Source organism: Gadus morhua, chromosome 15, assembly GCF_902167405.1.
Source record: "Gadus morhua chromosome 15, gadMor3.0, whole genome shotgun sequence".
NCBI classification, from domain to species: domain Eukaryota; kingdom Metazoa; phylum Chordata; class Actinopteri; order Gadiformes; family Gadidae; genus Gadus; species Gadus morhua.
This window is the reverse complement of record NC_044062.1, coordinates 21,297,999-21,313,651: the sequence shown is the minus strand read 5'-3', so window position 1 is coordinate 21,313,651 and position 15,653 is coordinate 21,297,999. Positions and strand designations below refer to the sequence as shown.

The 15,653-nt window shown below is 45.5% G+C and overlaps 1 protein-coding gene across 1 annotated transcript in view; it reads right to left on the bottom strand.

Annotated features, from left to right (window-relative positions):
- atrnl1a (attractin-like 1a) overlaps nt 1-15,653 on the bottom strand; it is a 210,591-nt gene that overhangs the window by 168,244 nt on the left and 26,694 nt on the right. The window contains exons 5-8 of the mRNA XM_030379517.1: nt 15,060-15,268; nt 10,565-10,739; nt 10,166-10,253; nt 2,233-2,479 (exon numbers count right to left, since the gene is read on the bottom strand). Of these exons, the coding sequence (XP_030235377.1) occupies nt 2,233-2,479; nt 10,166-10,253; nt 10,565-10,739; nt 15,060-15,268 (719 nt within the window). The remainder of the gene's footprint in view (nt 1-2,232; nt 2,480-10,165; nt 10,254-10,564; nt 10,740-15,059; nt 15,269-15,653) is intronic.

The window sequence follows — 15,653 nt, the reverse complement described above, 5'->3', positions numbered from 1 at the left end:
ACAGGCAGACAGAAGGGCAGTTAGCTCTAAACAGACGAGCAGCGGTGAAGCCAACGGGGGGCCCCGACCGAGGTGAGAGAGAGTGCAAGAGGAGAGAGAGTGTAAGGTGACGTGAAAGGAGAGAGCGAGAGCGGGAGGAATGAGGTGGCAGCGGAGAGAGGAGGACAACAGAAGGGCATCGCTTGTCTCTCCTGCGTCTGATAATTGCACAGAACCTGCTTCAGTGAGTGGCCATTAAATCCCTTTTAGTTCATGTTTAACACCCATTCCCCCACCCCCCTGCCACTCCTGCTATGTCTGACTACAAACTAATGGCAAACAACTCAAGACAGGGGCAAGGGGGAGGAGAGAAATGGGGAGAGAAAAGAGAAAATAATACAAACATTAAAGGCTGAGAAAAGGACATGGAAAACGTTGTTAGCGGTATGTGGACTGAGGTGGAGAACATAATCGGATAAAGAGAGAGAGAGAGAGAGAGAGAGAGAGAGAGAGAGAGAGAGAGAGAGAGAGAGAGAGAGAGAGAGAGAGAGAGAGAGAGAGAGAGAGAGACTCAAACACACACACACACCCACCCACAGGGAGACAGGGAGTCAGACAGAGAGTGAGATAGAGAGAGAGAGACAGACAGACAGACAGACAGACAGACAGACAGACAGACAGACAGACAGACAGACAGACAGACAGACAGACAGACAGACAGACAGACAGACAGACAGACAGACAGACAGACAGACAGACAGACAGACATAGAGAGAGTTAGAGAGAGAGAGAAGTGTTACATGTAGTATTAGCAGAGCGTGGGGGAGTGATAGAGAGGATGGATCTAAGGGGTGGAAAGAAAGACAGTAGGACAGATGAGGCAGAGAACCAGAGCAACGGAGAGTGGGAGAGAGTGGGGGAGGAGGAAAAAGAAGGGAAGAAACGAGAGGTGAGGTGAAGAAAGTGATATCATGACAGCAGAGCAGGCGATAGGGATAGATGAATGTCTGTGAGGGACTGGGGGGAGAGGAGAGGAGGGGGGGAGAGGAGAGAGGCGTGAGAAAATATGGGGTGGGCGAAAAAAAAAAGAGGTAGTGTTGAAGAAGTAAAATGGGGAAATGCTAGGAGCACACGGTGGTGAGAAGCCAATGATCCTAGAGCCGGAGAACATATGGTGGTGTTTTTACAGAAACGGAGGGGGAGGTGACGGAGGCCAGGAAAAAGTTAGAGAGAGATGAGAGGGAGGGAGTGGGAGGATTCAGCGCCAACATTAATCACTGTCTTCAGCCAGACACTTGGGCCTAGGCGCCCAGCCTTAACCACCGGTCTGCGTGTGTGTGTCCGTGTGTATGCGTCTGCTTGTGTGTGTGTGTGTGTCCACTTACTTGTATTTGTACTAAAGCCGGCAAGGTTGCTTTAGCGTATATTCTATACAAACACTTCTAACCAGTAGGTATGTTTACAAATAGAAAGTGTATTAACGTAAGGGGTAAAACATCAACCATTTATCTTTCGCATTTTCTCGAATACCAATTTCTAATAACATTTTTGCCATAATTACATAATGCTTACTTTCAACCATAAAGTTATTGGCTTTAAGTTAAGATATTGTTCTGCGGTGCTGTGAGAATATTGTTTTTGCATAGTCAAGAAGATCTGGTCCATTGTGTTTGATCATTATTTTCATTGTTCAATCCGTACCAACTTTATTTGGAATTGTTAAAAGGCACAGGTGTCCCGTTATTGAAGAATGCAAAATAATGCACAACCTTGGGACGGTATTGACCAATCAGAATCAAGTATTTAACAATGATTCAATATAAATACATGTAAATACTTGGTTAGCTATGATCCCAAGTGTGTCTGTGTTTGTGTGTGAGTGCAAACACCGCTGCAGTTTGTGTGTGTTGGGGGTACTCTGCTTCCCTAGTGGGTGTGTGTATGTTAGCATCCCTCGCGCAGTGTCTATCTGTCTCCAGCTCTGATTTCCAAGGTCCAGTACACAGACTAATACCGCCATCTAGTGGTTATATTGAAAACCTCCCAAGTATAAAAAAATGTTTAAACACCATCGACCAAGACCAAAAAGGTGAGATGGAGACTGCCTACGACTTTTAAAAAAAACCTGTGTTAACAGTGTTAATAATGACAATCACAGGCCTATGTTCAATAGAACGTGTTTAATGACATCCTGTGATAACAGCGCTCATAATGAGAACTAGTGGACTATGTTTAATAGATGATGCCACTCACGCAGGTTGTACTCCTGGACCTTGCTGATGTAGCTGTAGATAGGTGAGTACCCGAAGAACACCAGCATGACCGGCTCGCCGCTGGCCAGCTCCACCAGGTGGGCCGAGTGGCCCTCCTGGGCGTGCGGCGGGGGCGGGGCCGGTTGGCGTAGCGACCAGGTGCGTTGGAGAATGTTGAACACCCACAGCTCGTCCGTCACGTTGGATGGCCCTCCCTCCAGTTTCCCGCCAAACATGTGAATGTCGCCCTGCAGGGAGAGGGGTTTTAATCAGCACACCATCCATCCCATGTTTGTACTTCACATTTCGGGGATTTGGCTGACGCTTTTATCCAAAGCGACTTACAACCACAATTCAATTCATTCACGCAATCCCACAACGACGGCAGAGTCAACCACGCAGGGTGATAGCCTGCTCGTCAGGAGCAGTCAGGGTGAGGTGATTTGCTCAGGGACACCTCGACACTCAGCTAGGAGGAGCTGGGGATCGAAGCAGCAACCTTCCGATTACCAGTCAACCCGCTCTACCTCCTGAGCTACTGCCAACCTGTTTAGTGTCTCCCTCTAATCCTGGGTGAGGTGCAGGAACAGGGCAGGATGGGATTGAAGTGGAGGAGCTGATGAGGACGTGGATGTGCTCACGTGTTCGTAGGCGTAGAGTTGCATCTCGGGAAACATCAACATTCAGAGTCAAATAAAAAACCGGCACAGAGGACCCAAACAAGTAAAAAGCTGTTTATCAGAAACATAAATTGTCCTTTTTCAACAAAGGCCTTGAAGCAGCTTCATCAGAGGGGTCTATATTCATAGCTCTGTTAACATTGTATGAGAAACAACATGAACAGTTTTATGCAGATTCATTTCCTTTGGCTTGCAACACAGACCAGAAAATAGCAGAAAATGGAGAGTCCTCAACAACACTACAACAAAGACTTGTCAATCTCTGAGTTACTAGTAAACCGTTATACAAAAAGGAGTGACAGGTCAGTGAGGGACGGCTGTTGTTATATATTAATATAACCCGTCATGGGACACATATTAGCGGTGACGGAGTTGCTGCATGGGACTCCTTCTGAAGACAGATGGCTTTCCAACATCAGAGCCCATCTGGGCTGCAGTGTGATTACACATGTAGCGTCTCTACTGCTGCACGTCACCATGGAGGGACAGCAGCCACCTGGAAGACGTCACAGCAAACGCTTTATCAACACACGTTCATCACACTCCTTGAACACAGAAAAGATTGAAATTGATTTTGAGATGGGCATATGACCTTCTTCTATTAACACTCTTATACTCTCACATGCCTCACATCACAGACAAATCATTTCTGAGTGTCAGGCAGTTAAAGCAAGCTTAGCCCTCTCCCACCTGACTGACTGTTCCACACACTGGGTCACGTGAGGCTGCTAGGCTTCACAACCCCTTCTAATGTGTTGCGTTGGCGGTTGATCACTATGTGCTCATCACACCCCCTGTTGTTGTCTGCTCATCCAGTATGGTTAATTGGTACCAGAGGCCTTCGCCGAACACTAGGGGAACTAAACACACAACACAAATAGTAGTTGTGATAGTATTAGAACAGAAAGTGAGGATTAAAACAGAAAGCAATAGTTTCCCCTCTGAATAAAAGAACCAAGGCAGATAGGATGGTACAGTCCCTCCTCTTATGGTTCTAATCACGTAGGTGCTGAGCAGAAGATGCTGTTGGTGCGTTGTGTCAGACGAGCTCAAACAAGTTCCCAACTTCGGGTGGAGGTCATACCGACACAAACAATGTGATATAGGAACACCAGGGACAAGCTTGCATTTTTTTATGTGTGTGTGCGTGCGTGTGTGTGTGCGACTTAATACACTCCATGTGGATGTGTAATGGAGACGGGACGGAGGGCCTGCTCTGTGTCATCTGTTCAGTAGCTTGAGACACTTTGCAGTTTGTGAATTGCATTGTGTGTGTGTGTGTGTGTGTGTGTGTGTGTGTGTGTGTGTGTGTGTGTGTGTGTGTGTGTGTGTGTGTGTGTGTGTGTGTGTGTGTGTGTGTGTCTTTGTTGGGGGGGGGGGGTTGTGTGTGTGTGTGTGTGTGTGTGTGTGTGTGTGTGTGTGTGTGTGTGTGTGTGTGTGTGTGTGTGTGTGTGTGTGTGTGTGTGTGTGTGTGTGTGTGTGTGTGTGTGTGTGTAGCCTGTCCCACCACTCTTTCCTTTACTGGATCAGATCTCACTTTCCCCCCATGCTTGGCCTTTATCTTCACTTCATCTCCTTCAGTATTTCCTTTCCAAAAACACAGAACCTACCTGACTCAACTCCCGTGTAAGGGATAGCTCTGGAGAGCGAAGTAACCACAATGAAATACTGAGCTCTTCACATGACTTAAACCCGTCAAAAAGCTTCTGAGGCCTCAATGTGTTTAGAGTTCCACAAATGTTATTTGAGAGTCCAGTTGGCCAGATGGGTCCAAAAGCTGCTGTTCTGCTCATTGAAGACATATTTTGTTGTGTTTAGTGAACCACTAGTCTTCCTCACCCTGATGGTCACTTTGTCTGTAGCCCAAGTGTCCTCACACTTTGTCTGTAGCACTAGTGTTCCTCACTCTGACGGACACTTTGTCTGTAGCACTAGTGTTCCTCACTCTGACGGACACTTTGTCTGTAGCACTAGTGTTCCTCAGCCTGGCGGACACTTTGTCTGTAGCACTAGTGTTCCTCAGCCTGAAGGACACTTTGTCTGTAGCACTAGTGTTCCTCAGCCTGACGGACACTTTGTCTGTAGCACTAGTGTTCCTCAGCCTGACCGACACTTTGTCTGTAGCACTAGTGTTCCTCAGCCTGACGGACACTTTGTCTGTAGCACTAGTGTTCCTCAGCCTGACGGACACTTTGTCTGTAGCACTAGTGTTCCTCAGCCTGACCGACACTTTGTCTGTAGCACTCATCAACACCTCTCATGAGGTCGAAGAAAATAAATAATAATGTAAACAAATAGAATAAATAAAACCACATTTATTACAATCTCAATAGCTGTCACAGCTGAGCCCTCTTGACACCAACCACATACCACTGACGTAGCTCGCAGAGAGGAATCATCAACCACTACTTCTTTTCTCCCATGCCTCATAAATTCAGTTTTGGCTGTATAAACTGTCTCAAGACAATATGTCATTTGCGCCGGGTGCTGTCAATATTTGAAACACAGTGAAACACCAGAGTAAGAATTGATAGTTGCCATTGTTGATATCGCTAGCAACTAGCAGCTGACAATAGTTTAGATAATCAGACTGAGCCATGCAGTGGTATATGAGCTGTAAGGGAAACAGTAGCATGAGATATTGTGTCACTGTCTTTAATAACAAGGACCACTTAAATAGCTTACCATTTTGTAGACAAGTGTGGCTATGTGTCATTTGGTAAACGCTGTGTTTAACTTAATTTGCAGTGAGCTACAGAGAAGTTGCTTCCATCTCAATTCCCATCCCAACCTGGGGAAATGTAGCATTGTGGTGTCACCATTACATTCTGCATGCTACTAACGGGATGCTAAACCAATGCAAAAAAGTCATTTATTTTGCTATTTCTCAACCCAAAATGTATCAACACATTTACGGAGAATTATCCTTTTTATCTGTTCAGATCACTGGATCTGACATTAGGCTTTTAACAGCGACGTTTAGCTCATTACGTTTGATGATGAGCCAGTGCCAATAATTAACGGAGATACACTCGTGTTCACCCATCCTGTTCCACCTCTGTGGCGAAGGGCTCTCATTTATCAATGCTGCTTACAATGAAATCTGGGCCTTAATCCTGTGTCCTATGTTGGTTATTTACGGGCGGAAATGGAGGGATATGAGCTTAGACGGGAACAAGCAGGAGGATTGACATCGGCCAGTGTTTATCGATACAAATTACAAATTGTGCTTATAAGAAAGTAAATCCAACGCAAAAGTTTAAGTGCCTTCTAATATATGATATTTTATGCATATGCATCAATCATACATCTAGGTGGACACGGCCACTTGTGATGTCACGAAGTAACAGAGAAGGGCAGATTTTCAGAAAGCTTGTAATCGCTAATCCAACACACACCTGGTGGCATGGCACCCCTACGATAAGTAATGACACATTTCAGGAGTTGAGTAGAAACTTTTTCAATGATTTCTTGAACAGCATGACCCAAATGTTTACCTTTGGGAGCAGGAGACACAGGTCACACATATAGTTGTAGTTTACAGACAAACTACAACCAGGATACAGGAGTATATAATGGACAGGTGAAATAATTAACATTAACAGGGCTCATGGAATACATCTAGTGACATCTAGTGGACAAAAATAACAATTACACTGTGGCTATTGCCTGCCCCAATGTCCATCAGGTTTCACGTATTTGACCAATCAGTCGTTATTTTTCTTCCCTTTTCTTGTAGTGATTGTCATAAAACAGTTCTGTAAATATTGTGTAATATTATATAAATCCATTGAATTTTTTACATGCAACAAGGCATTAAAAGTTTTCCGATATTCTTAATACAATATTACTCATATTTAAGTTGTCAAAAGGAGGATCAGAAAATTCAATATTTGGGTATTCCAAGGACAGCGTGGTGATTGAGACTGAAGGTATTTTACCCGACTGCCGGCCTATCAGGGTATGGTCTGTCCGTCATGTGATCAAAGAAAACGGCCAAACGTTGGGGCCGTTTGTGTCATTTAGTGTATGTTTATTAAACTCTTAATAAGCTCTTGGGTTTTAAGGGTTTCAAAAAGCATCTAAACACAACACAACGGCTACGATAACAGCCCTTCTCGTTGGGGGTAATGACTAGAGCCCCCAAACACGCTGTGCTTGAGCATTTCTGAAGCCCAAGCAAAGCAGAGCTTTTTCTGTTGCCGTCTGAAATTAAACTGGATCCTTAAGGGACGCTAGCTCGAAGTAAGACCTGAATATGCAGCAGACAGAAGCACTTGTCTGCTGCAGGGAAATACAGACACGCAGGCACACACGCACACACACACACACACAAACACAAACACACACACACACACACACACACACACACACACACACACACACACACACACACACACACACACATTTTAATTCTTAATTTGAATCCACCAATCACATTTCAAGAGACAGGATTCAAATATTTCAGAGATGAGGTAAGTCTTTGTTCAAGGGCACAAAAAACATCTCCTTTTCTGCTGGAGAGCCTTGCCAGCCTTAACCCACAGAAAACACGGTTGTGGACACGCCCCAAGCTGCCAAAAATAAACACTATTAGCTTGCATTGGTAGCCTAGGTCCCTTAGTATTTCCAGAATGGGCTGGTATTTAACGATTTTATCGTTGAAAGCAATTTCCATGTACAGATCAAACACACAGCCTATCTCAAGGAAGAGCACTTCCCTTCTGTCTCTGTTTAAAAACACAACATCAGGGGTATTTTGGATGTTACAAAACACATCAATAAAGCTGTTAAACCATTCCGGCATGATGCGTGAATGTTTGTACATGGTCACATTTTCTAGAAATACTTCTTCAACATTGCTGGAAATAAGATCGACAAGTCGGTCATGGCGTGCAATACACAGTCCTTTGTACATAGTACAGCCATTCACAGTCTAATCAACTGATTCAAGTTGATGGCCAGAGTGCATTATACAGTGTGGATGGTGGTGTGCAGGGTACCATAATGCCAGATTGTATTTGGTAGGTAGCACCTGCAGTTTAGCTTTAGCGAAACAGAGGATGTCCTCCCCAACAGCAGCTGGAGCGGAATGGGCTCTGTGAGTTGGTGTCCACAGATCACCTGCAGAAAAGATCCCTTATATACATGATGAGGTAGAGTATCTCCTCCAGTGCACTCAGCATCATTTTGTGGGATAGTGTCCCATGGCATCTCTAAAATCCAGGAATACATATAAAGTTTACATGATTCATGTTTAAAATCATCAACTCCAGTTTTAAGGCAGAACACATGCTCGTTCACACCCTGTCTGTATATGTAAGCTTTTTGTTTGGGTGAGAGGATGCCTGTGTCTACAAGCAATGGGAGGATGCGGCCAAGCAGACATTTCATAAAGATGTTGTAGACAGTGGGAAGGAGAGAGATGTCTCTCCATGTGGATGGGTCCCTTGGAATGTTGTCTTTCGTAGGTATTCTATGGCTGAGGGCCCCCTTCCATGATCCTGGCACCTTTCCAATAATCAAACAGGTGTTAAATAAATATGTTAGTAGGCCTATTTGGGTGGCTGGGGTTTTCTGGCTTCGATGGTCTCATATGTCACCCCATCGAAACCACTGGCACTGTTATTTGGCAGGTGGGAAATAACTTTATTTACTTCCTCAAAAGTGAATTTAGCAGTGGATGGATAATAATCTGGGATAACTGTCTCTATGCTTGTGGACCAAGAGAGCGGGGACAGCGTTTGGGTCGGGGGTGATTGACATTTGGTCATATAGTACTTATAAACGTCAGTAGTATCATTGACAGTTGGCTGGGGGGAGGGAAACATGCAATTATTTAGAATTATGTCAATAGCTTTGGACCTGCGGTGTGGCCATAGGTATGACAGTTTGGCTCTGCTTACTGTCCTTTGGCATTTGTCTGCTGCCCCTCTGCTGAGCGATGGTTGGATGACGTCTCTCACGAAGATCAACTGTTTCTTAATCCAGGAAATAATGGAAGCCGGTGTAAACTCTGTTGGATGTTAATCGCTCAATGGCAACTTTTTTAGAATCTGTGTCGCGTATTTCAGGATTGGTAATCCAAACTCTTCCCCGTTGTTATTTCCTGTGCGGAATAGTCCATTTGGAAGAATACTCCGGTTACTGCCACTTAACTCCACTTCGCTGGATCGCCGGGGCAGGCAAAGTAAGCTCTTTCTTGGAGTAGTTTGGTATCCAATGATTTCCTGAATTGTCTTTCATGAGTCTCGAACATTGTCCATTCATGGCATTGAAGTTGGCCCACGTAGTTGTTAAAATCCACGGGGGGTCCTCACCGTCCGATGGTGGTTGCGGGACGGGGTCATGTGTTTGCCTCAGTTGTTTGTAGATGTGGCCACTGGCCAGGGCTTGTTTGAAGGTAATCCGTAGAACTGTGACTAGGCATATGTTAGGTACTAGTGTCTAAAGCATATCTTTCTCTGCTGCATTAACGATGGCAGTTACAACGGGCGAGATGTTATATTATGTATGTTTGTTGGTGCGGCATACCAGCGTGCTGCCTACTGGTGTGACGCATGATACACACACACACACACACACACACACACACACACACACACACACACACACACACACACACACACCTGCTTTCTGTTATTATGTGGAGCAGATGTTGTAGTTTTATGGGGTTTTTTGGAGCAGAAAGCACAGCTTATTGCGTATTTTTGCCTACCTCTCAAATTGACTTACTTTTAGCTGACTGACAGACTGACATAGCATGACCTTATTGAAGTTGGTTCAATGTGAGAAAAATCTATCTGTTTGATCTACTAAACTACTACTGGGGGGTAGCTTCAGTCTATTAAGTAGCTACATTCCGTAGCATTTTTTTCTAAGTAGCTTGCCCGTCATTGCTGTCCTTGAGTGACCCCTCTGTGAGTGGCCCCTCTGTGAGTGGCCCCTCTGTGAGTGGCCCCTCTGTGAGTGACCCCTCTGTGAGTGGCCCCTCTGTGAGTGACCCCTCTGTGAGTGGCCCCTCTGTGAGTGGCCCCTCTGTGAGTGACCCCTCTGGGAGTGGCCCCTCTGGGAGTGACCCCTGTGAGTGGCCCCTGTGAGTGACCCCTGTGAGTGACCCCTGTGAGTGGCCCCTCTGTGAGTGACCCCTCAGTGAGTGACCCCTGTGAGTGACCCGTGTGAGTAACCCCTGTGTGAGTGGCCCCTCTGTGTGCGTGACCCCTCTGTTGGTGACCCCTGTATGAGGGTCTTTACCTGGTGCAGCGCCAGTGAGTGTCCGTATCGGGGCAGTGGACCACTGCCGCCGGCCACCGCTTCCCACGTGCTGGTCTCCAGGTTGTAACTTAGAGAGAGGATTTATAAAGCATTGAACCAGTTTAAATCATGCTTTAAAATCATTGAACTTCAATAAATCCATAATTGACAACAACAACCAAAAAATCTGTCATAACATTAGGTGACCAAAACCAGTTGAGTCTTAAGATTGAAACATGCTTGAGAAACATCTCGATCCACCTTAAATCAATGCAACAACAAACACAGGTCGTGGTTGGAAGCATGGTCGGAATACGGGACATGACCCTTACTAAACACGTCTGAGACCCAGGCAACGCCTCCGTGACGGGCTAGATAATGGTGTTGTATGTGGCTTACTTGATGACCATGTGGTAGTAGGAGTAGTTGAAGGAGTAGCCCCCCACCACCCACATGAGGCCGGAGTGGACCAGGGCCTGGTGAGAGGCGCGGCCCAGGGACTGGGGGGAGGGCTTCACGCTGGGCACCACCCAGAAGGCCTCGGTGGACGGGATGGGGAGAGAGCAGTCTGGACCTGGGGGGGAGAGATGGATTATTGAAACTTTAGATGATTAAGCGGGGGAGGTAGTGGCCAACTATACAACTATTCTAACCTGCGGACCTATAAAACATGTCATCCCTTTACTCTTTCAACCCACTTTCCTGAGGGTTTTTCACTGGCCTGTCCATCACGGCACACAAAGCTTGTAAAAATACATCCATAAAAATAAGAAGAACAAAAATTGAAATACAACATTGCATTTCTGTTCTGTTAAACATGAAGGAGTAAAGCAGCTGTTGAAAGGCTTTGAGCAAAGCCACAAAGGTCTCCCAACACTACCATCTAGTGGTTTGGAGTAGTCAAAGCCAAATGTTATAATTCTCCAACTCATCCAGACTACAGCAGCTACGGCTTTTTACTGCTTCTATCAGAACACAAATATTGAGCATCCCTGCACTGGGAGACTACAATTAAGAATTGATTTGATGGCTTTTAAGCACACCTAGGTCTGGCGCCAGGCTACAGTAATGACATGTTCGACCCTTATCACTCTGGAAGCCTCAGAGCTGACGGTGAGTCCTGCTTCACTTCCTACAGTCTATTCAATCTAAGCGCCGCTCTTGCCAACAGAGTTTTGAATTCCTGCCAGAGGAGATAAGGCTTGCAGACTCAAAATTGCTTCTTAAACCAGAAGAATTGCTTACTAGATTTGGTTTTATTATGTGATGCTGGCTTTAATCTAGTCTTTCTTAGTCTTTCAATCTAATTAATTGTATGTATTTATCTTCTGCCTTTTTATTATATTTTATTACTTTTATGATTTTATTTATGATACATATTTGGCTTGTAGAACTGTACATTTAGTTGATGCAATCCTGATTGTGCTTTACCCTACCATTGGGTAATGTTATACCTGGATTTAACACAGGAAAAATCCAGGCACTTTGTATACAGTGCCTGGATTTTTTTAAAGCCATTTTAGCCTTTTTTATGGTTTTAATATATATAAAGATGCTGTTTTCATTATTAATATTATTATCATTATAATAGTAATAATTATGATATTGTCTATGTCTCTATTGTGTTTTCTCATTTTGTAACTTTATCGCTATCTAATAGCGCAGAACGAGAACGAAGGAAAGAAAGAAGCAAAGAGGGAGAGAGAGGACAGGTCATCAGCAGCGCAGCGAAGGAAGCATCTTAGATTACACCAAAAGTCAATGAGGGAAAAACAACATCTGGAACCGTTTAGCAGTGTTTTTCTTTAAATGTTCTCACTCAGCTGAACTCCCAAAGTCTAATCCTCTTTGAGGATTTTAACTGGGTGGGAAACCAGACCAAAGCAGCACACATCTGTACAGACGCCGACGTCTGTCTGTTTCCAATGGTGACGGAAGAAAGGCAAGTGCAAAACACAGATGGTGGAAAGGAAACTAATGGCGAGCGGAATTGTTTTTTTCTATCGGAAATCAATATGTGTTTAATCAGGTATGTTCAATTTGTTCCAACATGCTGAACCATTACTAGACCCTTGTCACACTCCAGCTTCGTGGACTATGAAGTGTTTGGCGCCCTTAATGTTTTACTGCCCAAACAACACAAAGGTAAGAACGTTCATATCCATCTGCCTTCCCTTCAACCAAAACACCAAGCAAGATTTTGAAAAGGAGAGGCAAAGATCAACACACACGTACATTAAAAGCTGTGGCACAAAAGAAGATTGAATGCTCATTAACGTAAAACACAGGTTGTCAACACTGTTGTTGCTATGGCAACCAGAAAGTTGTGACATGTGTTGTGTATGAGAGAGAGAGAGAGAGAGAGAGAGAGAGAGAGAGAGAGAGAGAGAGAGAGAGAGAGAGAGAGAGAGAGAGAGAGAGAGAGAGAGGTGTGTGTGTGTGTGTGTGTGTGTGTGTGTGTGTGTGTGTGTGTGTGTGTGTGTGTGTGTGTGTGTGTGTGTGTGTGTGTGTGTGTGTGTGTGTGTGTGTGTGCACGCGTCACTGAGAGAAATTCCTGCCCTACCCTACTCTTCCCCCATCCTACAACCCCAATTGCCCCGTTTCAGGGAGACAAGGAAACCATCAAGTAGCTCCATCAGGAGCAGGTTGACAGTAGCACACATTCCATTACTAAAGCCATCATTACTGTCTGATGGTGTCCCTGTGCTGGGAGAGACGCTGAGAGCTCCCACGACCACAACAAGACAGAGAGGACAACCTTCTGCAAGGTGAGAACAACCGAGACAAAGAGAGAGGGAGAGAGAGACACTGGGAAACAAAGGGTGAAGAGGTGAAGACCCCAGAACGATGGATGGAGTCCTCTCTATGTGTGCTAGAAAAGCCCTTCCATTCCACTGGTCTAATCGTCTCTATCATTAAGCAATCTAACGATGAGATGACTTCAGTTCAAAATACAGTAAGGTGATGATTTGGCCTGTATAGGCAGCATTGACCCAGCAGAGGGCAGCAACCTTGTATCATCTTACCTCACTACATTCAGAGCAAACACATGAGACAGTTTGAAAACTCCACAATTAACTTCTCGAAATATAACAGATGTTAAATGTTAAATATAAAATCTGAGATTCAGTCTTGATATGAGACCTCAGCATCAGGTGCTGAGATTGCTCTCGTGAGGCTCGCCAACATCGCTGTACTTGAATGGCCTTTGAGACCCTCCTGAACACTGGACCTCACACACCAGGCCCCCGACCACCAGCCCAGGGTCTCACTCTGCCCAGAGCCACAGCCTGAGAACAAGGCAGCCAGTCTGTGTCTGCAGTCTGGGAATAAGACTCTGATCTGGAATTCTAATCATAGTGCTAAAACCAATGACTGCAACCAATGACTGCAAACAGATTCTTATGGATATTATGGATCAATTGCTGCACCATTGGATTTAGTTTTTCTTCCAAATGAGAACAAGACATGCATGGCATATTTGATGGTAGATATTGGTTATGGAGGGTTGAGCCAATTCTATATATATATATATATATGTATATATGTAGACACACGATACAATATATATACATAAATTACATTGACTACTATGTAAGTGTCTTCCGATTTCCTGAGTTGCAATTACTTGAAATAATGACTAATAGTCTTCGCAGATCATTTTAGGAAATGGAGCCTCATGAACTGTGTCCTCTAGGGAGGGCACAGCCCAATTAAGGATTCTGGAGTTAATTGGGCAGACTCCCTGTCAATTAAGACGCTAATTGGTCCCACCCAGGGGAGGTTCCTGGGCTCTGTGTGTGCACAAGCTGCCCCGCTTGGCCGGTCAACCACACCAGCATGTCTGCCTCTTAATCCTTTTAAATCCTTTTTATGCTCAGTAAGCAACACGACTGGTCCAATAATAGGCTATATAATGGGTATCTTTGGGAAATCTCAAACACCAAAATCCTAATTGAACACGGTTTGTTGGATTTATGCAAATAAAGATGGAGAAGGAGAATACAAGTGAGTGATTATATTGTAGGCTAATAGCACCAGACCACCATCAGTACTAAACTAAAGTCACATCATGGATCGACTCTGAATGGAACGTGCAAAAGGGTCACACGACCTAGAATGCTAGATGTGGTTTCCTGCGGGAGGCAATCCATGTCCTGTTAGGGGCGGGAACCCCAAACTGCTATGGTATTATATTGGTCTGAAGGTAAAGCATGCCTGCCAGTGCGGACCAGTGAACACTATCACTCAAACACGTGTCGTGTTTGAGGTCCCCGTTGCCCCGTGGCTAGGTTACGGGTGCTGCTGAGTCTGCTGTAAAGAGTACACAGCAGGACAGGGTCAGACCTCGGCATCACGTCTTGTACATCAGGCGATAAGGCCCACAGGGGGGGGGGGGGGGGGGGGGGGGGTGATGCAGGTCTCTCTTGTCAAACAACACGGCCGGTGTGTCATTCAGAGCGGCTGACAGCGCGGCCTCCGACAATACGCTGACAGAGAAGAGGGCCTCAGACGGGAGGAGGAACGATGTCGTACATCATAGGAGAACACTCCCACCACGAATGTACACTTAACTATGCAAACGTCAACCTGGGGTAAATAACTTAAGAACATGAAAGAACAGCAGCAGCTGGAGCGTCTTGTGACTGAGACAGGTTGGGGAGATAACCTAAGGGTTAATGTCTCTCCTTTTCATTCAACAAAATCAAAACAGATGATGCAATTCTTCGACCAACTATCCAATGTTGTTACTGATCCAAAACTGAGAGTCTTCACGTTCATAAATCATGAACAACGAGAGAAGAAGCGCAACGAGAGAAGAACCCTTTTTCAGATGTTTTCCGCCAGAGGATGAAAATGCCCCCCACCCCCTCCCCTCGGTGTGTGTCCTCACCCTGCCAGCTGTCATTGCACACACACAGCTTCTCCCCGGTGAGGTCGCAGTAGCCGCGGCCCGGGCTGCCACAGTCCTGGCGGCAGTAGGGCACGTGGCACGCCTCGCCCTTCCAGTAGTCCTCACACTCACAGTACATCCGCCCCGACATGGAGTTGGCCGTGCTGCAGCGGCCGTGGCCAGAGCAGTTGTTGGGACACGAGTTTATACTGGGGGGGGGGGGTGGGGGGGAGAGAGAGAGAGAGAGAGAGAGAGAGAGAGAGAGAGACGGACGGACGGACGGACGGACGGACGGACGGACGGACGGACGGACGGAGAGGGGGACACAGATGGAGAGGGGGACACAGGGGGAGAGGGGGACACAGGGGGAGAGGGAGGGAGAGATACAGGGGGAGAGAGGGAGAGATACAGGGGGAGAGGGAGAGAGACAGAGTGATTTTTGATATTTTGGCTTGAGTAGAAGGATACTTAGGTACAATGCAAACAAATACTTTCAGGATCTCCTCATCTTAATTAAAATCATCATAGAATATTAAACAAAGCAATCATGAAGTATAATATAATGTAATGCAAATACAAATAACACAATCTGAT